Source organism: Erythrolamprus reginae, chromosome 3 (genome assembly GCF_031021105.1).
Source record: "Erythrolamprus reginae isolate rEryReg1 chromosome 3, rEryReg1.hap1, whole genome shotgun sequence".
In the NCBI taxonomy this organism is placed as follows: domain Eukaryota; kingdom Metazoa; phylum Chordata; class Lepidosauria; order Squamata; family Dipsadidae; genus Erythrolamprus; species Erythrolamprus reginae.
Genome location: NC_091952.1, coordinates 128,724,021 through 128,747,611, shown reverse-complemented (window position 1 = coordinate 128,747,611; position 23,591 = coordinate 128,724,021). Strand labels below are relative to the sequence as shown.

Here is a 23,591-nt window from a genome sequence, read left to right as displayed (position 1 = left end):
TGCTTTTAAAGCCTCATAGAATTGATTGGACTATATACTCATTACATAAAATAAATATCAATAACTATCACACCCATTTTTGTGTCCTCTGATGATCTGATAAACATTCCTACCATTTCATCCTGGTCATTATTAAAAGTATTGATAAGCATAGGATCCAGGATTGAATTTTGATATTCCTTGTGAATCTCACCCCAAATTGCAGCATTTAAGTGTTATTTTCAAGTCAGATATTAGCTATTCAGTAGTCATTCCTTCAGCCCCAAACAAGTAATTTGATAATGTATCACAACATGCTTCGTGAAAGTTTGCCGAAATAAAAAAATGTATGACTCTGTAGCATTCTTAGAATCTGCTGTGAAATTACCCGATCAAAAAAACTAAGGCATGACTAAATATTGACAAATCAATGCAGAATCCTATTAATGACTATTGTTTTAAGTGTTTACAGAAATCTCTTTATATGTTCTAGAATATTATCAGATATCGAAGATGTATACTTAGTATTGAAGATACTAAGAATTTAATTTCTTACAATCCCCTTTCCCTTGGAATAGTATTTTCTGATCATTTTGAATGTCACGCTTCAATGTTACCTCTGCATACTACTTTTCACAATTGTCTGGTGAAAAACACATACTCTTTTCAAAGGCTGAGCCAAAATAAAATTGTATAATTCTGTTGCTTTGTTCCCTTTTGATATCTTTAATGTGCCGCAGATAAACTGATTCTTTTAATTTTGAATATACCATCTTTGTTCCTAGCATCTTTTGCCAAAACTAGGTTTATCTAATTTTTGGCTTTCCAGTCACCAGCTGTATACTTCCAGGCTATCTGTATATATTTTTATTCGTGAAGTATTCCTTTCGCTATCTTTTATATGTGCCCTCTTTGATTTTCAGATGTCAATCAAATTCATGCCATAGCCATATGCTGCTTCTGCATTCTTTCACTTTTTCCTTATTGGTATTTTTGGCAATTGTGACTTTGAGTTTATTATATAGTATAAAACAAAAACAAAAAACAGGATACTTCTTGTGTTTTTCCAGTACTTTGAGAATACTTTCCTCCAAAGTTATTGCTCCTTCTATCTCTTCAACATGATTCAAAGTTGGAATAGCTGGTCCTCTTCTGCATTTCTTCTGGACAATCATGCTCGGTAAAGATTTTTTTTGGGTATGGTGGGCACTTTACCAAAAATTAACAAAAATATGAATTTTGGGGAACACAGTGGAAGGACACCTAAATACAATGAGTTCCAATCCTATAAACACAGACAAAAAACTGTTCCAAAAGTTGCTTTAATTCTGAGGGGGGACGGGACCCCAAGTAAATTTATCCAAACATTGTTACATAAGAGGCTTTCAAAAACTTCACATAGTTTTGGATACTTTGGTTTTGGTTTTCTGATCTTTGAAGACTGTGTTCTAGTTCCGTTAAAGACACTTCATGACGTTTATCTCGCTGAAAAAAAGGACAAATAAACATTACTAACAAAATTTACACATTGATATTTACAGCACCAAGTGCCTGAAGAAGGAAGTCTTCAACTAACTCAAGATTCTTAATGTATTATTAAATATATATATTCAAGTAGGGAGGCCAGCTATTTTCTTACCTGATAAGAAAGTAAATACCCCTGCAATTTGTGAGTGCTGGCTGCAGTAACCACTTCTGGTTAAAAGTGATTACACAAATGGCTGTCTTGGGTAGGGTTTTTTAAACATATAGTAATGAATAATAGAGTTGGAAAGAATCCTAGAGGTCTTCTAGTAGAACCCCTTGCTCAAGCAATAGACTCTATACCAGTGATTGTGAACCTTTTTTGGTTTGCGTGCTAAAAGCATGTGTGTGCATGTGCTAGCATGCACACACATGCACACACCTATTCCCTCCCCCCCATGCATGAGCACCCCTTGCGCTGTTCGAGAGCATGCACACAACAAACACCTCCCCAGCCCTGCACATAGGCCTCACTGAATCCTAGGATGGTGAAAAAAAAGTGAAACGGACACACTGGAAGTTCAGAAAAATGGACTTCCGGTTTGCCCATTGTGTTGTTTTTTGTGCTCCGGAGCCTTCAGGGAAGCTTCCTGAAGCAATGGAGTGCAAAAAAAAAGCACAATGGGCAAACCCGAACTCCGTTTTCTGAACTTGCCCAATGGGAAAACCAGCATTTGGAAAAACAGACTTCTGGTTTGCCTGTTGTGCTTTTTCACACTCCAGGGCTTCAGGAAGCTTCCCTGAAATCTGCAGAGAATATAAAACACCACAACGGGCAAACCAGAAGTCTGTTTTTCCAAATGCTGGTTTTCCTGTTGGGCAGTTTTTTCCAAGGTCAAATACTAGCTGGTTAGTGCGCAGATGCGCACTAGAGCTGACACAGGGAAACGCCTTGCGTGCCCTTTGATACGGCTCTGCATGCCACCTATGGCATGCATGCCATAGATTTGCCATCATGCCTCTATACCATTTCTGACAAATAGTTGTTCAATCTCTTTTTAAAAACATCCGGTTTTGGAGTACTCACAACTTCTGGAGGCAAGCCATTCCACTAATAAATGGTTCTAAAAATTATTGTTCTATAATGATAAGCTTTAACATACATACCTTGTTTCCCCCCAAATAAGATATCCCCTGATTATAAGCCTAGTCAGGCTTTTGAATGCATGTCAATAAGGCCAAGCACTTATTTCAGGGTTCAAAAAATGTAAGCTAGGATCTTACTTTTGGGGGAACATGGGTATAAGAGTCCTGAGTTTTCTTTATGGTTATTACTATTCACAATTATTTCCAGAAATACTTGAAGTGGAACAATGTGACATGTGTTCTCTTTTCCATAATGTATTTTCAGTATATGTGCACTGTATGGGCATGTGCGTGTGTATATGTGCTCCTATTTGTATGAAAAAAGACGAACGAAGAATGTGTTCTGTATTCACTCTAATGCATGAATTAAAATTAGTTTCATGTTTATTTTTAACTGTCAGACTAAAACAAAAACAGAAAATACTTGAAATATAACTTAATGGCCCTGACACAAGAAAGGGAAGAAATATTCTATTGGAGCAAGAATTTTAAGGCAGATACAATCTGTATCTACCAAGTGTTCTGATGCCTTGGTTGGAACGGTTAAAATAAATTACAGCTTTGTGGTGAAAAAAGCTACTTGATTACTTGATGCAAGTAATATTCCCCAAACACCCTGCCAGAACATGAAACTTGGTACATTGTCAAAAGGAAAGATGGTAGCTCAATAGAAAGACACATATCCTCATATGTATAAGGCCCAGATTCAATCTCCAACTAGGGCCCAGCAAAATTTTAATTGTCTCTCCTTTCTAAATGGAAAAAAAAAAAAGGAACGCTGGGAATTCGTTTGTGAGCCCAGAGATCTTGTAGCCCACCCAAGGAGTGCAGATTTAGATACTATTTCACATCTCTGTCCTACTTTTACACATCAATAAAAAGCAACAGAGGCATTCTATGTATGCTTCACACTTAGATGCAAGAAGTCGAAGGAAACACTGGCTGTACTTTTAACAATGATTACCTTGGGAGATTCATCTTTAAGATTATTAAACTGTGTTGACAAATACAGGAGGGTCTTTGTTCAATTCATAGTGTGTCAGTTTAGGCCTTTCCTGATTAAGTAGGCTCTCTGCTCAGTTTTTTTCTGTTTTGATTATTGCAATGTGGTTGACGTGGGACTACCCTTGAAAAATATCCAGAAAGTACCAAATGTGGCCATGTAAACAATCTTGTATGCCCCAAGGATGGATGATGCTACACCTACGTTGTGTGAATTGCACTGAGTTTGCTTCTGGGTCAAATTCAAGGTATTGGTTATGATTTTGAAAGCCTTATATGGCACAGGGATATATTACCTGCAGGATGGTCTTCACCTCACTGCATCAACCTGCTGAGGCAGGGATGGAATGTTCCAGACCCCATCATTCTAAATGGCAGGATCCAGGAAGAGAGTGTTCTGTGCAACTGCCCCTCACCCTTTGAAACATTCTCTCTCCAGAGGCACAATAGGGCCCCCTCTCTCTTGAACTTTTGGAAATGTCTAAAAACCCGGCTCTACTGTCTTGCTTGGTGCTGACAAAGAAGCATCTGTCTTTGGGACTGGTTAACACCCTGAAGACCCTCCTCCCTCATTTCAATTATTTTTTAATATTAAATTTAAACATCTTTCCCTCTTATATAGTGTTTTTACATTTTAATATTTTACTTGTAGACATTTTATTTCTACATATTTGCCCAGTGACTCTCTGTGAAGGAGATGGGCGGTTTCTAAATTTTGATAAATAAATGAATAAAATAAAAATATACTGTATGGCTATACTCACTAAAAAGTGTATTTTAGGGTTGCAGTTAGGTTTGTTTGAATTTCTCTTCATCTGTCTTAATGAGCTTTATGATTAGTTAGAGATCTGATCCCAAATGCCCTTGGTTTAATTCAATATCCTGGCAAGATCAATGCAAGGAAGAAACATTGTAATATTACATAGTGAATTAAGTACTGTACATTGTTTGTAAACCTCTGTTCTTATTTGCTCCAAATTATGGATTGCATTCTAACCAGCTATGTGTGAGGAGGGGATATTTAATCCTTTCTTTTCCGACACTTCCTTGTCAAATTTTTGCTTTCCGCCTTTTAAAACGGTCAGGGACAGAAAAAAAAAATGTAAAGAATTCTCAATAGATTCTTAGAAGTAAGGGCATATAGTTAAGTACATAGAGAAACATGCACCAAAAACTGTACTGTAATTGTCCAATATTGTTGAGAATAACAAGTTTGGCCTTTTGAAGGAAAATAATAGATAGCAAACAGTGGGAAGTGAAGATTAAGTGTTCTACAAATTCAGACTGTTATAGATATTGATTGACAGCACCTACCGTGACAACCAAACAATAAATTGGAAAATTGATGTGAACCACATCTAATTAGCTTATTTAAAAATAAACTATACTTCATTTGTTAGATATAATGTGTTTGATGTTTTTAAATTCTTATGGAAATCTAATGAATCTAATGACAAATTAAAGTAATACTGAAATAATAACAAGAATTATCAGTCTTAAGTTAGCTAGATGATACACATCTAGCTTTTTGATATGAACAAAAAGGTCTACTTACACTGTCCAGTTTTTTGGATAGCTCTTTCTTTTCTTTTTTCTTCTCTCTTAATTCATTTTCTAGATCCAATATTTTCAACTGAAAAGATCGCTCCTTAGAATTAATTTTTTCTACTTCCTCTGTTAACTGTAAGAATTAAACATCACTTAAATTACATAGCTTTTAAACTTCAAAAGTAAACTATTTTATGTTTCTGTGAGTAGTCACATGCTTGTCTGTTATAGAAGTCCATATTTTTAACAGAAAAATGTATATAAAAAATAGATTGAAATTATATATTTATGGAGGAGTTTTATGTTAACCTTCAAGTATATTTTTAAAAAACGACTAACATTTTCAAATAATCACTCAAATAGAGATGATAGTATTTTTCTAATTTTGACAGCTGACTTTGGCTCAGACTAAAATATCAAATTTTATTTTTGTTGAAGGTATATCTAGCTTTGAAAACAAATATTAGCTGAACCCTTGTCCACTTAGAGAAATTAACTGAATATTTTTTTCTAGCGAGAAAGGTTGTGATCCAGAAGAGAGTTTTGATACAATTCTTGCTATTAGTTATATTATCAGAGAAAGAAAAACTCCCTTTGTGGATATTCCAGCAAAATTCCTTTTATACGATTTGAGCTTTTAAAACCCAATTAGTAATTTTATCTTATGTGTCTCTGTCTACATTTTTGTATGTTGTTTATCCGGATGATTTCCCCCCCCCCCCACAAAAGGAGGATTAAAAAATGTATTTTTCTCCATGCTGTTCTTTTTTCATGGATTAAGGCGACTTTAAGAAGATTTTCAGTATGTTTCATCCCAAACTCTAGGAATTACAGAACCTGGCAGTGGGGTTAAAAGAGGAATCAACCTAGAATCCCTACATAACCACAAACAGATTAAATCCAACATCATTTGAATTCTGGGGACCATTATCTAATTCCAAGCAGATGCTAACTGTTAGTTGAGAAGATTCTAAACTGTTAAGTAATAAATCAGTTTAATTCAGCCTTCAGATATAGACCTGGCCTTTCACACCTGAATAAATTATATAATACATTATATAAGAACATGTATGGAGATCAAATAAAAAGGGAATCAAAATATTTTCTCTAACATGGAAATTATTTAAAGATAGATATACAGACAGAGGCATGTCTTAGACTTATTAAAGATTAAGCACACTGCCATTTATTTTAGTTATCTAAAGACTAATGTGAATAAGAACCACTAGGTTACAGATAAAATGAGCAATTTATTTCAAGTATAATTCTATGTTACACATCTTTTACACTCCATCTTTACATTTCACTACAATGTCAATAGGTCAAGAATTTAAAATTGAATGTGTCTTTACAGATTCCTGAACGTGTTTTCCTTTCACAAAAGGCTCATATATTTATATATTTTCAAATCTATTTTGCTCCATTTTTAAAAACCAAATTTTACAACAGCAGGAAATCCAAAAGATACTTACCATATTTTTCGCTCCATAAGACGCAGTTTTTTTCCTCCCAAAGTAGGAAGAAAAATCAGCCCTGTCTTATGGAGCGAAGATGCAGGCAGGGAGGGGGGGGGAGGCTGAGAACTCGGAAGCGCCATCCCGCCGGCTGGCTGGCTGCTGCCTGGCCCCCTCCCTCCCGGAGGAGGGTCTCCCTCCGCACCACCAGCGGCGCTCCCCCCGCCAGCCAGCCAGCCAAGCCCCGCGCCCGCCAGAACCGGCTCCTCGCTCTCCCCCCGCCGCCCGCCGCATTTGCAGGAGGTGGGGAGGGTCGGGCGGCCCGCCAAGGCCAGGAGGGACGCCGCTGCCTCCCCTTCCCTCTCTCCGCCCGCCGCTGCGCCTCCTTGACGGGCAAAGGTTTTTCTCAGCGGAGGTCTTCAATGTCGGGGGCGCACGGGCGGTTGCGCGCGCTCCCTATCTCCCTGCTAGCCCACTCGGAATATTCAAAATAAGAAAAGCCTTTGCCGGCTTTTCTTATTTCCGAGTGGGCTAGCAGGGAGATAGGGAGCGCGCGCAACCGCCCGAGCGCCCCCGACATTGAATATCACCTTCGCCGGCCCCGCCTCTCCTGCAACCCCCTTGCTGGGAGCCCGGGACGAAAGGGCTCTCGGCAAAGGTGAGGCGGGCAGGGCGTGCGCGCGTCACCGCTGAGAAGAACGGAGAGAGAACGAGAGTGAGTGAGAGCAACAGACAGCAAGATAGAGAGAAAGTGAGAAAGAGAGAGTGAGAGAAAGGGGGGGAGAGAAAGAGATAGCAAGAGAGAGAGAACAAGAGAAAGAAAGAGCGTGAGAAAGAAAAAAGAGAGAAAGAGTGAGAGAGAGAGAAAGCAAGAGACAGAAAGAAAACAAGAGAGAGAAAGTGAGAAGAAGAGAGAGAGGGGGAGAGAGAGAGAAAGAGAGAGGGGGAGAGAGAGAAAGAGAGGGAGAAAGAGAGAGGGAAAGGGGGGAGAGGGGGGAGAGAAAGAGAGAGGGAGAGGGGGGAGAGATAGCAAGAGAGGGAGAGAAAGAGAGAGGGAAAGGGGGAGAGAGGGGGGAGAGAAAGAAAGAGGGAGGGAGAGAGAGGAGATAAAGGAAGAGGAGAGAGAGAAAGGAAGAGAAAGAAAGAAAGATAGAAAGAGAGAGAGTGAGAGATGCTCAGTGAGCCTTTCTTTGAAGTTGCCTTTCTTTCTCTCTTTCTTTCTTTTTCTCTCTTGCTCTTTCATTCTTTATTCTTTCTCTTGCTTTCTTTCTTTCTCTTGCTTTCTCTCCTTCCTTCCCTCCTTCCATTTCTTTCATTCCCCCTCTCTATTTTTATCTCTTTCATTTTCTTTCTTTCTCTCTTTCTTGCTCTTTTTCTTTCTCTCTTTTACCTTCCCTTCCTCTATTTCTTCTTTTCTTTCTCCTTCCTACCTTCTTCCCTCCCTCCCTTCAGTCCTTCCTCTCTTACTCTCCCCTTTCATAAGTTTCCTTGCTTCCTTCCTCTGTTCCTGTCCCTTCCCCCTTTCTTTCTTTCTTTCTTTCCTTCCTTCCTTTCCTCCCTCCATTTCTTGCTTTCCTTTTCCTTCCTCCCTCACTCCCTTCTTTCACTCCTTCCTCTCTTCCTCTCCCCTTTTTGGCTCAAAATATTTTTTTTCTATTTTCCTCCTCTAAAATCTAGGTGCGTCTTATAGAGCGAAAAATACGGTATTTTACTAATGTGCAATTAGTATAGAGCAACAATTAGAATGGGTTTTGATCTTTTGCACAAGAGGGGAGAAAGGAAATTGAAAAGGAAATTCTTTTGCAATACAACTATTGTTCTATGATTATATAATTCTCCTTTAATCAGTTTGTTTGTATGTTCATACATACATATACATACACACACACATATATATGTATATTGTTCACCCCCAAATATATTTAAATTAATTGGGAAGTATTATATTGGTAATCTTTGCAGTTGTGCATAAACAGGTAATCCTCGACTTACAGCAATTCATTTAGTAACCATTCAAAGTTACAATGGCTCTGAAAAAAGTGACTTCTGACCATTTTTCACCTCACTAGTATCCCCATGGAGATGTGATAAAAATTCAGATGCTTGGCATCTGACTCATATTTATGTCGGTTGCGGTGTCCTAGGGTCATGTGATCCCCTTGCAGCCTTCTGACAAGCAAAGTCAATGGGGAAGCCAGATTCACTTAACAACCATGTTACTAGCTGAACTACAGTGATTTATTTAACAACTGTGGCAAGAAAGATCGTAAAACAGGACAAAACTCACTTAACAAGTGTCTCACTTAGCAACAGAAATTTTGGGCTTTAAAAAAAGACGAAATAAATTTTGGACTAAATTGTGGTCGTTAAGTCGAGAACTATCTGTATAACTATATGTAACTATCAGAGACATATTATTCTTAATTTAATTAACAAAACATTCGGCCATCAATATTAATTTTACCTGTTTTCTTCCATGTTCCAAAGCAGCTTCTAGCTGTCTTGCTAAACCATCGCATTCTGTAAGTTTCTGTTTAAACTGCAGTTCTATTTCCTGAAGGCTATCTTCTTGATTCACCAACTGATTTTCCAGTTCTGTGTTTTGCAGTTCAATTTCTTCTAGCTTTCTTTTAAGTCAAATATATATACAGATGTAAGAATACCACACAGAGAAATAAATAGGAATAGGTAGCTTTGGAGAAAAGTAAGTATCACACTTACCTTCTAACTTCCTCATATTTCAGCTGAATGTTGTAATTTTCCTCCTCCAAAGAAAGCTGCTCCAAAAATTCATCACCATGATTTATCTGTTTAAAAAAGGGAAGAAATGTTAGCATATCCAACAAAGCTATATAGAAATGAACTGCTGTGAAACTAGCTGCAAATATTGGCAGATAAACCCACTGTAAATAGAAAACTGATCAGATTGTACTTTGCAAGAGTAATATACAAAAATCCAAGATTGTGGAAGATCCAGTTCAGGCAGAGACCTAATAGCAACAGCACCTAAGACCTATATACTGCTTCACAGTGCTTAAACAGCCCTCTCTGACCAGCATATTGCTCCCAATAATCTGGGTCCTCACTTTACCGACCTCGGAAGGATAGAAGGATGAGTAAACTTTGAGCTAGTCAGATTTGAACTGCTGGCAGTCAGCAGAATTAGCCTGCAATACTGCACTCTAACCCCACCTGAAAGAATTGCTTTCCCATCTGTCTTACATACAAGAAGGTATGGACATCAGGATCAATCAATTAGATCATGCTCTGGTTCTTCTCACCTTCTGAATTAATCTTAACAATGGCAGGGAATGGACTCGTTTTCTATTATTTCAACAAGTGTTCAGCCGAATCCCTCTTCCTTGGGATTGTTAAGCAGACACGTTTACATTGTCCTGGTTTTAAAATATAATTATTGTGCTTTTTTGATGTCATTTTTTCACTGCTCTGCTGTGTGATATTCACTCTTCAATGCTTTATTTACTATGCCAATTAGTTTTGCGACTAGTCATTTTGATGCAAATTACTAAGAGAACATTTTCTGGAAAGGGACTTACAAACACTAAATAAACAAAAAATAAAATAAAAAACTCCAGACATCTCCTTTTGAATTTCAAAAGTTTTGTCATGCAACCATGTATTTGGAAACACAATGTTTGTTTGGATAGCGACTTCCTATTGAAACAACTTCAATAAGAGAGATAAAGATAATTTCAGCAAAATTGAAATTTTGTAATCACTGCATTTTCAGACAGCTGTTGAAAAGTATAGCTCCTGAATTACTTCCGTGGATGTAATGGAAGCATTGCTTCCACTGAAAACTCTCAGCATAATTCACTTCTCAGGGTTGTTGTTGGGGAAAAATAGGAGGGGGAAGAAGTATTAGATATGACTGCCACCTTTATAAAGGTGGGATAATAACATAATAACCACATTATTATATATTATTGTACATTATTATATCATTAATAATTATTATATCAGCTTTATTATTTGCTACCTTCATGCCTATCCAGAGATTCCCAAAAATAGATAGCAATTAATTACTTTGCGTAACCCCTTGCCTCCCTTGCACCTGTATACCTTCTTGACTGGTGCCACATCCCCATCAATTGTCCAACCCAACCCTTTCCAATCCACACTCCCATTCCTCCCCAATCGCACTTTAATACATCATTTAGCAAGAGAAAATTCCAGTTCCAACTGCCATTGTAAGGTTAGGACTAGCTGTATACAGTATTTTTTAAATGCCTAGTGCAGGAGTGTCAAACTCCAAGGCCCAGGACCCAGATATGGAAACAGCAAAGGACCAGCCCACAGTTCCTCTGCCAGCAAAAATGGAGCTCACGAGGGCCCCGCGTGAACCTCCTGAGCTCCTGTTTCATTGGCAGAGAGAGGGTTGCAGGAGGCTGTACCAGCCAAAAATGGAGCTCGGGAGCCCATTTTTGCTGGCAGAGGGTTGCAGGAGGTCATCACAGTTGAAAACAGAGCTTAGGAGTCAATTTTACACTGGCAGAGCACTCAGGCCACCCCAGGCACCCGACATGAATGACATCATGCTAGCCATGCCCATCCCAGCGCCCCAAAGTCAAACACAACCCTCAGTGAAATAGAGTTTGACACCTAGTGGAATGGAATGTATTTGTTCAATGATTACTACTGAAAAGACAGTCATTTGTGTCCCAACTACTTTTCCTACCTGGGAGCAGGATTAATACTGACCCCAAACTATTGGGGCCTTTTATGCTCAAATCCCCAATTTGAAATGAATCTGATATAATACCTATTTTAAAAATAAGAGAAAAAACACTTTGGAACATATAATTCCTTGAAAAATTGGAATTAGCTTAAAAAAGACCTCCCTCATTTTTTTAAAAAAAGTTGATGACACTCAATGTTCACGATGAGAGCCAAGTTGCCAGTTTAAAAATAAAATAAAATAAAATTTGGTGCTGGTTTAAATATAAAGCAAGAAAGTTTTATTCTCGAAGCACCTGAACCTGCAGTTCCCTAATGGATTTGGATTTTTCTACGCAGCTCTTTTGGCAGGAGAGGAGACTTTCCTGATCTTTCTGCAGTTTCTCTTCAGCTGCTTTCTGTAAGCCACGGGCATATTCTACCTCCTTCTGGCGAGCCTCCGTTTGGCTCTTCATCTGGGTAATGGCATCGGGAGTGGAGGAAAAAAACATAAGAGTTCAGTCACTTTGTTCACTTTTCTGCAGTCAAGCCATAAACCAAAGAATGGATCACATAGAATATACTATCAATTGAAACCACGTACCGCATACATTTCTGCATCTCTGCCTCCTGTTATAGTTCTGCTGTCATGCATGACCTTTTCATATCTTGTTCTCAGTTGCTCAGCTTCCACTTCTAATCTTACCACCTAGGACATCAGTTTATTTATTTTATATTATTGTTATTTATATACACTTATTAATACATACATACAGCAACATTATTTGGATTACATTTAGGATCATGTCATTCAGTGGTTAAGCTAGCATACTTGACACCCAAAGTATCCCCTGCCTTTGTTGCTAAAAGCCTATTTGGTGTAGTGGTTAAGGAATCAGACTAGAATACAGGAGGTTGTGATGAGTTCTAGTCTTGCCATAGCCACAACACCAGCTGGATGACATTGGGCAAGTCACTTTTCTCAACCATAAAAAGAAGAAACTAGAAAGCTATTTCTAAAAAAACAACCACTTCCAGGGGAGGAAAAGTGAAGTAAACTTCTCCAAAGTAGTGGAGATGACAATGCAGCAAAGAATAATAATCACTGTTAAACTCAATTTTCTGGACATGGAGATTGTCCACTTGTGCTCTGAATGGAGACTTTAAAGACACTAGGTTCATTTAATCTCACTTTTAAAACCCTTTGGATTTACAATTATGTTAAACTTAAAAGAACTTTTCCATACCAGAAGCTTAAAAACTACCTGGTAAGTACATCTTTATCCTAGAACAGAAGAAAAATTAACTAACAGTTTAAAGAATTTAAAAATAAATGCAAAAAGCTAAGTAAAAATTTAACTGAAGAGACTTGAAAATGAAGGGAACAGACAAAATTAAATATTAAGACTTTTGTTAAGAATTTCAAAAAACTGAGTAAATAAAATAACATCTGTGTGCAATATAAAATATTAATCTATTAGGAATGTGATAACTGGCTGAAATTGAACAAAAAACACATAGAAACCTAGACTTTGTGATTACAAAAGTGGAACGCTAGAGGGAACTAAAGCTCCAGGCAAAAAAGAGAAAAGTGCAATTTACAATATGACAAAGGCATGACACAAGACAGTTCAGAGCATTTTTAAGAACTGGGACAGAAACCGCTAACTAAATTGATAGCAATGAACCTGCAAATGCATTTTTCAAAAATAGATTCTATAGAAAAAATGAAAATTATGAAAGAAATATGCATATGTAGTCATCATTTATTTTGCTCAGCTGATGTAAAAAAGGGAGAGAACGATGACTTCATATTGTATTATCACTACCTATACATGAAACACAGAGTACTTGTATCATTTTCAATTATTTTCTGTTGCAATGCAGCCAACTTGAAATATTTTGATGGAATTATATGTATGAGATTGCTTTGTTTTAATTTCAAAATGAACAGCGTTTTTTATGTTATGCATAGCTCCAATAGATGTAAGGCTCTAAACCAGAATCCCCTTAAATGGTCAATGTTGATTATCAAAGGTTAATGTTAGTATTATTTTTCATAGCATTATGTGTAAAAGTAGTATTTATTAAATTTTCAAATATACATGTTTTGGGATTGTTGAACAATCTGAAATTTTATGAAGAGGTTTATGAACTGAAAAAAACCTGCTCTAAACTGAGGCAGGATTGCTAGAATAATAGGAAAAGCATACCTGCAATTCATATTATGTATAAGGAGAAAATACCATCCAAATTAGGTCATGGCAAACTTACCTCAATTTTATACTGTTCAACCAGTTCTTCTTGCTGATACACTTGTTCATGTAAATTTTCAAGTTCAGCTTCTGCGGTAATAAAATTTTCTTCCAAATCGGTTAGGGATTCCTACAATTGAGCATAACTTGTATAAGCACTGATCATGAAAAATGTAATGGGTCAAAAAAACATTTGGAATTTTTAAATGTAAGGTACATAACATTCAATATTACAAGCTGAACATTAGATTTACTTCTGAATAAGTCCCCTATTAAACTGAAAATCTTTCTTAATATACCTTTTTGCACAACTAGAATGAACTTTGAAAGCTTTCCATCCAAAACAAAGAACTTCACAGAAGGATTAGGCGGGGTCTATTTCCATTAGTGTATTTTCAGCAAATCAAGATAATCCTCTACAATTATTTAGGGAAAGAACTACTGGAATTTCACTGAGAAAGTTGGGCTAAGTAACCCTTTGCTATAGATAAGTTTTGATAACTTGCCTTTAGTCTTGAATTTTCTGTAGAAATCTTTTCGTTTTCAGAAGCAACAAAATTAATCTTTTGGATAATCTTGTTTGTTGACTTTCTTTCATCCCTTTCCATTCTGTTTATATCCATTACAAGGTCTGTGGTCTGCCTTTTAAGTTTGAAATACAACATTTTTGGCAATTAATATGTGTATTAGTATGTGTGTATTTAATTATAAATGCATTGTAATAATTATAATTGGTTTAAATATATCCTCCATTAGTAACTTTTTTAGATGTTTAGATTCATATATTTATATATAGAAAACTGTGTTTCAATAAATAAAATCTATTCTAACTGATGATATGAAAAAGATATAATTAAATTAATTAATGGGGAATTTAAGATTTATTCAAGAGTAGCAATATATCATCTTATGTCCATCTACTTTCTGGTATGTTGTGCTGTATTTCTCCAATATATATTAAAAAGCAGTCAATTTAATAAAAACTACAGTGGCACCCTGTTTGTATAGCTCCAAAACATTGTATTATAAAACTGCACTAGTAAAGAGGTGTATGATTTTATCTATGCTATTCCTAATAACTAAACAGATTATTTATAATATATTTCACCATTTATCACACTCAGTAAGTTCCATATATGTCACAGTCTGCTTACTGCAACAGCTAGAAATTTTTATAGACCCCAGAAACTCAAGTGTTCCTTGTTATAGACCAGGGCCGTCAAACTCCCAGCCCGTTGACCAGATGTGTCACGTGCTGACCACACCCACAACCGGTTTAGGGTGGGGGGAATCCCAATATGTACATCACATGACGACGTGACAATATGAGTTTGACACCTCTGTTATAGATATTATAGTAGAACCATGATTGACTATGGTGGGGAAAAAAGGTGTCTGGCAACATCTTTTCTGCTAACAAATTTAATAAGATTTGAGCTGCAGTTGACTTCATCAGTGTTTGCAGTTTGATGGAAAAATATCTAATCCCTAACAGAAGAATTAACTCATTGCACTTAGTAGTTTCCTTTCTGCAATTACAACAAAGTGGAAATGCTCTTCTCTACTACCAGCATTGAAATGCATGTAAATTACGTTCCATGAAGCAGTCTAATGATGGAATGATGTGGCAAATACCCTATTATAATGGCCATAGAAGATATGCTACAAAGCAACAGCTGAAAAGAAGAAAATTATTCTTTCTCTCTTCACCAGCTTCTTTCAACATTGGCCATGGTCAAAGAGAAACCTCTTCTTTCAACAGCCACTATGGAAACCAAGTCATCTAACAGAAGAGACATTCAATCTATCATTCAATAGATCTCTAAAGGCCTGTTCATTCGCCTACTGTCACCAATGGTGACCAAATGAGTATTTATATCCCAAATGAGTTTCTTACAAATGAACCACAGTAGGTACAAATCTACCATAACAGAAGCAGGGCAGGAGCTAAGTAAGGAGGATGCTTTTGTATATTCTTCTTTATGTCTCAACAAAAAATCGAATAGATAGGCAGTGTAATTGTGGCCCCACTAAAAAAGCTAACAGATATTTTCCAAACTAGTTCACTGCTTAGGAAAAATGACCACAACACTATGACCCACAGTAAATCTGTTTTATTTCGAAAAACCATTAAAGCCCCAGGAAAATGACTGAAATCCAAAAAACTCTCTATTGTAAAGATGGGAGTTGTTATTTATTTAGTTTTTATTGTGTTGGTTCCTATCAAACGTCCAAGTAAAATATCCTAAGAAGAATGGAAATTATAAACATGACATACATTACATGAAAAATGAAAACAGGCTATGCTTTAAAAAAGAGAATTATTTAGCCACAGGCATTTACTTACTTTTTTAGAGTTTCAACCTGGACCTCTAACTTGATTTTTTCCTCTATTATGATCTCGTGATGACTTTTCCAGACATTAGAAGCTGAAAACGCCTCAGTCAACTGGATTTCCTGGACATAATACAAAATTTAGACTTTGTATTTACAAGGACCCCAAATTCCATAACCTCAAGATATTTTTTTCTTCAAAGCATTTTTTGAAAGCATTGCAGTGGAACACACAATAACATTTCAAACTTCACCATAAATACATCACTTAAAAAGTTTTTTTTAAAAACCCAACCTGTAAAACACTTGAAAGTGTAAACTGTAAAATAACCTTAACAACACCACAGTGGAATTTTCCAAAACACTAGAAATGTTTTTCCTCGAGGGACAATATTAATGGTTTGTTCAGAAACATATATTTTTAAGGAAACACAAAGAAATGACTCAACCTTTAATTGTTATCTCAGATAATTTCTTCTTAATTACACAACAATTTAAGAGAAGGTTGCTCAAAACTTTTTCTGCTTCAACTGTGGGGAATAACTGACTGGCAAATGCTATTGAGATTGCTATCAACAAGAAACCCAATGAAATCATTGGAATTATAAGCTTTAAAAAAAACAAAAAAGGATTGGAACCTAGAAAGCATTTTGCATTAGAATTGCATTTCATCAGTTGCCACAGGTAACCAGAAGTTCTGTTTAGAGCACAAGTAGGGAACACTGGCTCTTCTATGACTTGTGGACTTCAACTCCCAGAATTCCTGAGCCAATCATGCTATTTCGGGAATTCTGGGAGTTGAAGTCCACATGTCATAGAAGAGCCAATGTTCCCTACCCCTGGTTTAGAGGAATGAATATGCTAAACAAGAAGCAATGCTTTACTCCCCTGTTTCTCCTTGTCTAGAATCAAGTTGATCAGATTATTGGAAAAATCCTCCTCTCTGATTGAAGGGCAGAAATCTAGGGATTGCTAGTAGTAGAAATCTCCTAATTCCTTATCTTACATACTAGAAACTTTTGAATGTTATTTACAAATCTGCAGTAGAACACTACTTGAAAAAAACTCACACGAACACACCCATTCCAAATAACCGTTAAGGAAAGCTTATTGTTAAAACATGCCCCCCCACTACAGCTACAATATTCACCTAATATTGATGATGTTACCTAGTTTGATAAAACAACCAAGGTCAGAGAAGCACCAAGGACCCCTCACTTCAACCCTGAGCTACAAATATTATCATTTTATCTGTACCACAACATTCAATTGGATGGCTTTATAAATGGTGCACAACATTCAACTATGTCAGCTAAATCAAAAACAAAAAAACTTTTTCAAGCTGTAGATGGAAGAAACAAACACAAGGACTTAAATCTTGTACCAGCATAACACCTTTTTGCTATTCATTAAACAAGCTTTCTTTCCGAGCCTGAAAAAGATGCCATTAATATATGAATTGCATTAAAGATGTTTTAATTTATATAGTTCATTAAAGCAGCAGCCATCTTCTTTCTGCCTCCCATGGAAGCCCAACAAAATTACTTTGCCTACAAAATCTGAGAATTTTCCAAATCTTTTTCAAAATGTGCAAGTCTTACAAAGCATACATGAGCAGGCAATCCTGTGGACTAAACAGCATTGGGGCTGCATGTTGGATGCGTGTTAAATCTGATTGATGCAGCATTTTGCGGTGCAATTTATGGACAGCACTGTTATATATGTTCTGTTCGGGAATGCTGCGAAACAAAACCTCTCCTATGTCTTACTTTCGGGGATGACTTATTTTCGGGGAAACAGGGTATATGAAGTTGAATTTCTATCTAGTTTCTTTTCAGGAAGGTGTCAGCGATATTTTTAAATCACCAGGCATGTTTCGAATTCTGAAGGAGTGTTGATGGTGCTCTCATAAAATAGCTACTGTGGAGCTATTGGCAGCCCTATCACCCTTCTATCCACTCACATTAGCTTCTACAATTACTCACCTTCTCTTTAATGTTTGAAAATAGGTTTTCGACAACTATTTTCATCTGCTCAGCTCTTTGCTTCTGAACAACAGCTGCTTTTTTCAGGGCATTCCTCCGCTCCACTTTTCTTTTCTTTTCAGCCAAAATTTTCTGCTTATATTCACCAACTTGTTTCTTCCATTCAGCAATAGTCTTCTCCATTGTCTGTTACAGAATGTTTTAAATGTGTTCTGAGTACAGGAAAATCAGTGTGAATCTTGACAAGAATTGACATATAATCTCCCTTAATGAGACACTAAAGATATTTGCCTTTCTAATTTTTAAAAAATGTCCTGCCTTTATAATTCTTATAAATAACTCAAGATGATGAGCATATCTAACATTCTTATCTTCTATTTTCCCTACAAGAACTCTGTGAGATGAGTTGGGCTGAGGGAGTGGCTAAATGTGAATTAGTTTCATTATTGAATGAAGGCTATTGAAAATGTACCACATGTGATAAAGTATTTTTAATATCTAGCTGACATAATATCCACTGAAAATCTGAACACTAATAGAGGCTACCTGATTTATGAATAAATCGTCAACTCTATATTAAAACATAAACAAGCCTGAGAAAGGGAGAAAATATTCTGCTATTGTTTCCTGGAAGAATATTATTTGTTTTGTATACAATCAAAAGTCATGCCATTTTATTAATAGTGTAAATCGTATGCACATCTATTCAGAAATAAACTCTCTTTTTGCATTTAAAGGGGATTACTTGCAAGTTCTGTTATATGGAACTATACACTAATCTTTAATTTATTGATAAACCTATAAACAAGGATTACAGGTTTTTTAATCCAGTACTAGAAGGAAGTCATTCTTCTTCTTATTTTATTATTATTATTTATTAGATTTGTATGTCGCCCCTCTCCGGAGACTCAGGTCAAATCGATCTGGTTTGTTCTTTGTGGAACATAAAGGGAGCACAAAAGTACTGAAAACTGTTTGAAGCAAAATATGGATATTTGATCCAGATTGTGAATGAAACTGGGCAAGGAAGAAAAACAGAAAAAGGCTGGAAAAGGTTGTGAGTAGGTCCAGTTTAATATGCCACACTGGTATAGTCGTGGTGACAATGGAACGGAAGCAGGGGAAGAGGTGGCACTAGTAAGATGACAGAGGAGGGGAGGGAAAGAGGTGGGAGGGAAGGGGAAAAGAGGCTGCAAATTTCATTTCTGCTAAATCATGACTTAACTGGAACAGTACAGCAGAAATTTTAGAATGTTTATGCTTATTTCGGGTTCAAACCACCAACACTCTAGTCAAGAAGGCTTTTTACAAATTTCTCTAGTATAGAATCCACTAGTAATCAGTAGTCATATATTTCAATTAAAGTACAGTAGTGTCTACATGCAGAGGACAATAACATTGTCTTTAAAAAGGCAATGTACAAGTGCAATCATTTTATACAACAACATCAAGTAACAAATCAAGCTGAGCGGCGCAAAAATGTTATTTTAATTGGATCAGACAGTCTAAAGTTAAGGTCTCTAGGAAAGGTAGGAGCGTTGTCAGTGGTGTTGAAAAGTTTTATATCATCTGCAAAGATGCAATTGTTTTTAAAATAATTGCAGAAGTCTAAAGAGATTGCCTGGGGAAATATTTTTAAGCTACTATTCCAATATAAACTTTCCAGTCCTACACTTCCATTTCTGTAGCCACCAAGCAGGCCTGTGTAAGTTGAAGCCTGTCAAGTTATATATATTCTGCGTCTGCTTGGAAATACATGGAAGGAAATTGTGAATTATTCATATGTTAAATTACAAGCTGGTTAGTTCAGCATAAATGGACATGCCATTTGCCCAATTTACTGACAAATGTATCAAAAGTAAATCTTGCAACCCATATTCTAACACCCTCCCCCAATCATCCAAAACTAGGCATGCACGTCCTTAATTACCTCACTACCTGCCACTACTTCTGCCACCACTACTGACCTTAAATGCAAGCTTTTTAATGTAAGAAGTCTTGTAAATAAAATGCCTGAATTCCTCCTCCTATTAAGTACCATCATTTTCGACATAATTATCTGTGAAACATGGCTGACTCCATTATCACAGAACGACCGTATCATGTTTACCAGCCTGATTGTGAACTACGAAGAGGAGGTGGTTTTGCCAAAAAATCCCTAAATCTAAAATATCTAAACTCGCTCTTCCTAACACCATCGTCTGTGAGCTGTCTTTAGATCTAAAATATCTAAACTCGCTCTTCCTAACACCATCGTCTGTGAGCTGTCTTTAGATCTAAAATATCTAAACTCACTCTTCCTAACACCATCGTCTGTGAGCTGTCATTCCACTTTTTATTATGTTACAAAGCCCCTGACTATGACATCGAACATGCAAATAAATTAACTTTACTTGTAAAGTGGGCAGCCTCTGATCCATACCCTCTCATCTTTCTTAGTGAACCTCTCATCTTTCTTGACTCACTACTTCTAAAACAAAAATCCTATGACATTTCTGGACCACTGCACAAATGGATGACTGTGCTCCTGTCAAACAGGCAACAAGTGCCTTAGGAAGCGCTTTATCAAACCCTGTATCTGTTAACAGCGGTGTTCCCCAAGGCAGCATTTAGGCAAACTCGCTTTATATTTACATACGTGACCTCTGCAATTATTTTAAAAACAACTGCATCTTTGCAGATGATATAAAACTTTTCAACACCACTGACAACGCTGCTACCTTTCCGAGAGACCTTAACTATTTGTCAGAATGGTCAAACAAGTGGCACCTGCAAATCTTAATCAACAAATGCTCAGTCTTATACATTGACAAAAATAATCAGAACATAAAATACAAACCAGATGATCAAGACCTTGCTGACGATCCTCAGTCAGTGAAGGTCCTTGGAATACTCATCTCTAATGATCTAAATACCAGAGCCCACTGCAACAGCACTGCCAAAAGGCATTAAGATGGTTAACCTAATCTTGCATAACTTCATCTCTAATGATATTGTACTTTTAATCAGATCATTTAAACATTTGCTAGGCCAATTCTCAAATACAGCTCATCTGTCTGGAACTCGCACTACATATCGGACATTAATACAATTGAAAATGTCCACAGATATTTCATGAGATGAGCCCTCCACTCCTCTGTTCGCAACAGAATACCTTATGCCGCCAGACTTGAAATTTTGGCCCTAGAAAATGTAGAACTACACTGTTTTCAATTAGCAAAATTATCTGCTGCAATGTCCTACCTGTCAATGACTACTTCAGCTTCAAGAGATATTCTCATAGAAAACAGCCATACAATGGGTAGGTGTAGCTTCAACCGGATCAATACACGAACACACAATAGATACAAACTTAACCTAAACCACTCCAAACTTGATACAACTTCAGCAACAGAGTGGTCAATGCCTAGAATTCTTTACCTGCAGTTTCTTCCCGAAATCCCCAAAACTGTAACCTTAGACTGTTTACCATTAACCTCACCCCATTCCTAAGAGATCTGTAAGGGTCGAGCATAAGCGCACAAGTGTGTCTACCATCCTAATATCCCCATGTATTTGTAGCCATCTCATGAACTCATAACAATGCTTGTACATCTTATATATTCACAATTATGTTTATACTTTGTCTGTAATTATATATGCTTGACAAAATAAATAAATAAAATAAAATAAATGTCAGTAACAATCTATATCACTGTTTTTCTTCCTGCTACCACTAGATGTCACCATTATAGTTCTGTAATTTTCACCAAAAATGACCAACCTAGACATAAAACTTTATGTTCACATTATTTACAACTTCTGTCAATTTTATTTATTTATCATTTACAACTTCTGTCGATTTTAGTTACACTTAATATAATCTTTTATAATGTAAATTAAAAATAAATGAGATTATTTTCTATTTTTATAAAAACTACAAGGAAAAAAAAATCAAATTTAAATGTAATTTTTAAAATGAAATATGTCAGAGATCACAAAGAGATAATGTTTTCAGAATTTTTTCCATTTAGTCATGGGAAGGACCCTGGTTTACAATTTGGTTACTGGCCTTCACATAAGCTCTGATATTTAGCTATTTTCTGTCTCCAAGACAAACATGCTTTTCCCAATCTTTGATGGAATTAAAGAGCAGATATGTTTGTTACTGCCAAATGGGCATTTTTTTTTAAAAAAAAGAAGGCAGCCCATTCATCTGTATTTTGCACAGAGGTTTACACAACAGCAGTTTAATAACTATGACTACTTTCTCAACTCAGAGATGCCCACCTGTTTATTAAAGATACAAAAAATATAAAAAACTAACCTGAAATTTTGCTCTTAATTGATTATTTGCTTCCTCTTTTTTCTCTACCTGAGACTGTAGATGAGTTTGTACTGTTTCTATTGCTTCAGAATGGCGATATGTTTTTTGTACATAAGTCTAAAATATAAAAGAAACACCAAAATAAATTCGAAAAAGCTGTATAAAAGCAATTTTCATATTAATAACAGTTGTTTTTGGCATGATCACTGTGAAATATGAAGTTTTAATTCACTGTGTATGTGATCCCCATCCTTATAAGTCAACTCCAGCCCATTTTTTCAGAAGGAAAAAAATGCACAGGGAAAAGTACGAAGCTTAGGAAATGAAAAATAATAAACCTTTTTCTTGAGCCATTCATTCATTCATCCATTCACTCATTTAATTGATTGATTGATTATTTAATTTGTATGCCGCCCCCCTCCGTAGACTCGGGGCGGCTCACAGCAGTAATAGAAAAAACGATGTAGAATACAAATCTAATAATTAAAACTGAAAACCCGTACTTTAAAAAAACATGCACACAACATACCATACATAAACAATGTAGGCCTGGGGAAGTTATATCAGTTCCCCCATGCCTGACGACAGAGGTGGGTTTTAAGGAGTTTACAAAAGGCAAGGAGGGTGGGGGCAGTTCTAATCTCAGGGGGGAGCTGGTTCCAGAGGGTCGGGGCCGCCACAGAGAAGGATCTTCCCCTGGGACCCGCCAAACGACATTGTTTAGTCGACGGGACCCAGAGAAGGCCAACTCTGTGGGACCTAATTGGTCCCTGATTACCATGCCGCCCTTCTCCTGGGACTCAGGATGGCTCAAAACAAAACAAATACAAATGTGCAAGAAATCAAGGCGAAAACATGAATCCTAAAAAACATAAAAATCGAAACAATTCCTATTCTAAAACCCCAATTCATTTAAAAAAGCAACCATCCACATTTGCAAACAGTAGTCATATTGGTTAGCAATTTTAGCATTTATGATAAAGATGGCTTGAAAATGCATTAGGATTCATGGTAAATTTTTGACTCGACTGGAGAGGATTTTTGCTCCTATGATGTAGTCAATTAACCATTTCACAAACTAATATGCACTTTCTGAAATGAACAGAAGTTCTAGATGTAACATAAAAGTGGAAAATTCCAGAAATTATTGCTAGCCCATTCAGATAAACCTAATTTTATTTTTATGATTTTACTCCATTTTTACTTTCAAATGAATTCTCAAAGCAGCTAATAATTATATATGAAAACAAATGCAGGAGGAGAGAAATAAAGGCTGTTGAAACTTTAATAAAAATAGCACAAGAAATGTTAGTAAAAATGTAAAGAAAATGTAAAGTACAAGAGAAAAAATTATATCAATTGTTTACAAATATTAAATCAGCATAAATTCTTACTTGATAAATTTTAGATAAAATAAATGGATCGATAATAAAATACAGCA

General features: G+C 36.4%; 1 protein-coding gene across 3 annotated transcripts in view; it reads right to left on the bottom strand.

Moving 5' to 3' along the window:
• Positions 1-1,285: 1,285 nt before the first annotated feature.
• ODF2L (outer dense fiber of sperm tails 2 like) overlaps positions 1,286-23,591 on the bottom strand; it is a 35,588-nt gene continuing 13,282 nt past the window's right edge. For 2 of the 3 annotated variants that reach the window (XM_070746620.1, XM_070746618.1), the window contains exons 7-17: positions 22,151-22,267; positions 17,845-18,030; positions 15,873-15,982; positions 14,032-14,167; positions 13,545-13,655; positions 11,875-11,979; positions 11,588-11,746; positions 9,315-9,400; positions 9,058-9,220; positions 5,147-5,272; positions 1,286-1,464 (exon numbers count right to left, since the gene is read on the bottom strand). In XM_070746620.1, the coding sequence (XP_070602721.1) occupies positions 1,336-1,464; positions 5,147-5,272; positions 9,058-9,220; positions 9,315-9,400; positions 11,588-11,746; positions 11,875-11,979; positions 13,545-13,655; positions 14,032-14,167; positions 15,873-15,982; positions 17,845-18,030; positions 22,151-22,267 (1,428 nt within the window). In that variant the 3' untranslated portion in view covers positions 1,286-1,335. The remainder of the gene's footprint in view (positions 1,465-5,146; positions 5,273-9,057; positions 9,221-9,314; positions 9,401-11,587; positions 11,747-11,874; positions 11,980-13,544; positions 13,656-14,031; positions 14,168-15,872; positions 15,983-17,844; positions 18,031-22,150; positions 22,268-23,591) is intronic. The other variant, XM_070746619.1, reaches the window with a different exon arrangement.